Source organism: Octopus bimaculoides, unplaced genomic scaffold (assembly GCF_001194135.2).
Source record: "Octopus bimaculoides isolate UCB-OBI-ISO-001 unplaced genomic scaffold, ASM119413v2 Scaffold_309930, whole genome shotgun sequence".
In the NCBI taxonomy this organism is placed as follows: domain Eukaryota; kingdom Metazoa; phylum Mollusca; class Cephalopoda; order Octopoda; family Octopodidae; genus Octopus; species Octopus bimaculoides.
Genome location: NW_026305584.1, coordinates 4,498 through 9,701, shown reverse-complemented (window position 1 = coordinate 9,701; position 5,204 = coordinate 4,498). Strand labels below are relative to the sequence as shown.

General features: G+C 33.9%; 1 protein-coding gene across 1 annotated transcript in view; it reads left to right on the top strand.

The window, feature by feature from the left end:
• Window positions 1–435: 435 nt before the first annotated feature.
• Window positions 436–5,204, top strand: part of LOC106883496 (sodium/calcium exchanger 1) — a 7,101-nt gene continuing 2,332 nt past the window's right edge. The window contains exons 1-3 of the mRNA XM_014934523.2: window positions 436–737; window positions 2,946–3,104; window positions 4,211–5,204. The exon at window positions 4,211–5,204 is cut by the window's right edge and continues 2,332 nt beyond it. Of these exons, the coding sequence (XP_014790009.2) occupies window positions 602–737; window positions 2,946–3,104; window positions 4,211–4,587 (672 nt within the window). The 5' untranslated portion in view covers window positions 436–601 and the 3' untranslated portion in view covers window positions 4,588–5,204. The remainder of the gene's footprint in view (window positions 738–2,945; window positions 3,105–4,210) is intronic.

The window sequence follows — 5,204 nt, the reverse complement described above, 5'->3', positions numbered from 1 at the left end:
ATTATATAACCTGAATTTTTTGATATTTGATAAGGTATAATTAACATTATAGAATTGTAAAACATTTAGGTCTAGATTATAAATCAAGCTTACAAATGATATAAATTCTGCATATGATGAAGTACTTTCTCTCTTATTGAAACAAGTGTATATATATATATATATATATATATATATACGGCAATAAGATGGAGGGGCTCAAGAGGTGGTATTCATCAACTTTTAGACATATGTCTATTTATTTATTTAAAAACAATTATAACAATAAACATACATGTATAACATATTATGCTTTACATATATGATATATAAAAATACCAGTAATTATTAAAATATATAACTTAGAGCATAGAAAGTAGGATAGTATCTTACAGCTGTTTCAGCCAAGAGGCCATAGTACCCCACTCTACTTCCATATATATGTTTGTGTATGCACACACTCAGCCTTTACATTTTAATGAATAAACTTTTGTTTTATGGTATATTCTTATTTTATATTTCCTTTTTAAATAAACATATACCTGATGTTCTGGTGAATCATTAATTTTATTGGTATATATGAAGAACATACTTATGTGTGTATATATGTATGTGCATGTGAATGAACAATGTTGTTACTGTTTTAGGAGATGATGACGACGATAGTGAAGAAGAAAAACTCCCTTCTTGTATGGATTACATCATGCATTTTGTCTGCTTGTTCTGGAAAGTGTTGTTTGCTTTCGTACCACCAACAGGTAAGTCTATTAACAATGAGTAAGTATTATTTGTTTTGGTGAGAAATTTGTTGCTAGAGAACATGAAATATATCTAGAGTGAGCCGCTCTCATTTAACTGTACTTTCCATACCTGGCTGTTTCAGTAAAAATCATTTCTTTTTCCCCTTTTTATGTAATAATTTATCAAGTTTAGGATATACAATCATACCTGTGTGTGTGTCTGATGTCAGTCTTTAAATGGATGAAAACCAGGAACAAAAAATATGACTTAGCAACTCATCCAAACTGAACTCTGATTCATTCTTCTTTCACATGATTTCAGCTACTGTTTACCACTTGCACACTCCCTTTACTACTTTCTCACCACCCCCACACTGTTTCCACCAATATACTGTTGCTCTCTCTGCCCAATCCTCCTAGCACGTCTGTCATTGTTTTCTATTCACCTTCTCACTCTATATATTAGTAAAGTGGTTGGTGATAGGATGGGCATCTTGGGTAACATTGTCCAAAATGCTCTTTTTTTTTTAACCCTTTACCATTTAGATTACTATGTCCAATATTATGTTTATTCACATTGTTTGAATTAAGCATGTATTATCTTGCAGCTTCAAGATTTCGAATATGAATGACATTGTAAAGTAGGTGTGATAGGCCAGATCTGGTGGGTTTGAACTTAAAACATAGAATATTTGGACTGGATATAGCTGGTTTAAAAGCTAAAGGGTTAAGGTAGTAGGCTTGGAGAGTTTTTAAGGATATTTAGCTGCTATTTCTTACAATTCTAGCTAACACGTTCATGAATGAACGCACTGACTTTTTTCTTTTTTACTGACTGTAATTCTGTTATATATTCTTGATGAAGTTATTTTCAAATATTCATTATTTAGTGGACTCAGTCACATACATTGTGTACTGCTCTTTACAGTGGAAAGGATACACATCCTTATTAGATCAAGGAACAGCACTGACCTCCTAAATAATCTTGAGGTCAAAGATCTTTACAAGACATATGCATCTAAACAAATGTTTATTACCAAACTGGAAGACACACCCCTGCCTAACCAGATTTAACAAACAGTTTTAATGCACTTCAGCCTTTCCCCCATTCAATTACTGCTGCACCTAGTTTTTTTTTTTTTTCAGATGACAGCAAATTAAAGGACATTAAGTATATTAACCTTTAGCACACTCTAGGTACATCATGTATGAATTTTCTCCCCTATAGTAATAGGACACTGACAGGGGAAACAATTCTTGAGAAAATACGGTGTACTAAAGGTTAAACAGTCAACAATAACGATATTCTTTATTGCGTTAAAGGGGCATAACTTAAATTTCATGAAGGGAATTGTCTCCCTTCTCCCTTAGAGTGTTTTTTTAAAAACACTTTTAAATATTTCCTCACAATGTAGTTCTGTGATTTGAGCCTGAATGCTTGCCATTTGTGCAATTACTACACTATCTAAGCATGAAATTTGAAGGTGCTCTCATGTAACTCCTGTTTTCAATGAATGATGTATGTGTATATTGGTTCAGACATGATCAACCCTTTAGCATTTAAACCAACCATAACTGGCCCAAATAGTCTATCTCTTTTATGTTCAGACTAGCCATATCAAGCCTCTTACATCTTCCCAAGATTGACATTCTAAAAATAATCAATGTTATCATTGAAACTTCAAAGCTATGAGATAATGCATGATTAGTACAAATTGATATGAATGAATAAGCATAGCATTTAACAAAGTAATCCGAATGCTAAAAGGTCAACCAAAGCCTTGTGAATGAAATTCAGTTGATGAAAACTCTGTGTAGCTCATTGGAAGGACTTAGATTATAGAATATCTAATAGACAGGTTACTGGACATCCAGCTAAAAGGCAAGGGGTTCATGTTCAGCTCAGAGTCTTACATTGTACCAGTGGCTGTGGTTCAAAACTCAATATTGCCCATAACCCATTTTACCTAGCTTTTAATAGACACCGAGATGAATTAGTTCTGTCAGATAATATTGAACTTGTGAGCAAGGCACATGACAAACCATTTCTGTAATATGCCAGAGAAGATTTATCAAATATTGTCGTTCTACAAGGTTACTAGAAGTCAGATTAAATTAGTTCCAGTGATTCCATCTATGTTTCTTTCAAAATTGCCATAATTTGAAATGTATAAAAGCTTTTTTACGTATTTGCATTTTTGAAAATTTTTTTCATTTCTTTTGCAGAATACTGGGGTGGTTGGGCATGTTTTACGGTAAGCATCAGCCTCATTGGTGTTTTGACTGCCTTCATCGGTGATTTTGCCAGTCATTTTGGCTGCACGATAGGTTTGAAAGATGCTGTAACTGCCGTTTCCTTTGTAGCTTTGGGCACCAGTGTCCCAGGTAATGTTTTTACAGTTTTTAAAAAAATTCTACTTACATCATACTGAGTGTTCCTTATTAATATTATTTCTGTCATATAACCTTGTTTGTATCATTCAAAGATTGTTTGTGTCCGTGAGCAAATTTGAGGATTTATATATGTCTGTGAAATGTGTCACAGCATTGCTCATATTTTACATATTTTAGAATTAAGGTGGGTTCAGTTTTTCTCTCTTTTTTAATGAGCAAGTATCTTTTATTATAGCTCTTGGCCAACCAGATTGAGTTGCATGTTGTGTTCTTGAGCAAACACTTTATTTCATGTGGTTCTAGTTCACGGTATAAATGAGTTGTGATGTCACTGGTACCAAGCTGTATTGGCCTTTGTCTTTCCCTTGGGTAACATCAGTGGCATGAAGAGGGGAGGCTGGTATGCATGGGCGGTTGCTAGTCTTCCATAAACAACTTTGCCCAGACTTGTGCCTCAGAGGGGAACTTTCTCGGTGCAATCCTATGGGCATTTATGACCAGAATGGGTCTTTACCCCTTTTAGGCCAACCAATGCCTTGTGAATAAATTTGGTCCGTTGAAACTGTGTGGAAGCCCACTGTGTGTGTGTGCATTGCTATGCTGCCTACCTCTTGACAAGTGTTGGTTTGTTTTTGTCTCTGTAACTCAGCAATTCAGCAAAAGAGACTGATGGAACAAGTACCAGACTTTGAAACTAAGTATTGGGGTCAGTTTTTTCTATTAAACCCTTCAAAGCAGTGCTCCAGCATGGCCAGGATTCAGTGACAAACATGTAAAAGATAAAGACACTGGAATTGGTTTTATTAAAGCAATAGGCATTATTTTGTTGTCACTTAGTCCCCGGCCAACATTAATCAAGAAAATTCATGGTTAAAAATTTCCAGCAAAGACCCTTTCCTCGTTCTCCTCTCTTTCTGTCTATTTTTGTATTGTTTTTTGTCAAATCACTATTTTCTTGTGTAACTTAATCACATTCTTGTAAATATCAAGCATTTCTTGTAATTGTTACCAATTTATCACAATCATCACTTTTATGTAATTAAAACTATCTCATTTCTGTTAATTATGATATTCATATATGTTCTTTTTAATTGTAGATACTTTTGCCAGTAAAGTAGCTGCTGTAAATGACAAATATGCAGATTCCTCAATTGGTAATGTTACAGGCAGCAATGCTGTCAACGTATTCCTTGGAATTGGTATTGCCTGGAGTATTGCAGCTATTTACCATGCTGCCAATGGATCAGTGTTCCGTGTCCATCCAGGAACCTTGGCATTCTCTGTCACAGTCTTCTGTGTCTTTGCTTTCTTCACAACTCTCATTCTCGTGTTACGGAGACACAAGAAGGTTGGAGGTGAGTTGGGCGGGCCTCCTATCTACAGACATCTGGCATCTTGCATTTTTGTCACGTTCTGGGTCATATACATCTTGCTGACCAGTTTAATGAGCTATTGTTACATTGAGGCTTTCTAAATTATCTAAAGTGGGCCACCTGATTGTTTTTATTATACAAAAACAAAAGGAAGACAAACGATGAGACATGCGCTGTAAAAACTGCTACATTTCACTGGCTGACTTTGCTGCCTCCACTGTGCATTTGATCAAGCCAAACGACTTACTTTAATGTTTTGGCTGCTGTGCTACAGATTGCTGTTCCCTCTCTACAAGTGTGATGAAATTGGTATTATTTAAGAATTATATGAATTATGGAAAGAACAAAAAAAGGAATAAAGAAAAAGAACAGCAAAAAGACACTCAGTAACCACCTTCTCCCATCCATTTTTACAAAATTACTTCCATACATAATATAAATATATAAAAAAAATTTAAAATTATTTAAAAAAAAAAAAAAAGATGCAAACAAAAGAAAGAATATTCTGTCATTAAACTTATTTTTATTCTCCATGCTAAAACTAAAAATAATAATAATCTATTATTATTATTATTATTATTATTATTATTATTACATCAACAACAAAATAAACCCAAAAATATGACAACACTTTGCATGAAATTTTTTTCTTTTGTTTTTTTTTTTTTACAACAGTGAAGATCTTGTTTAAAAGGGTCATCTAAATTATTTGATTCAT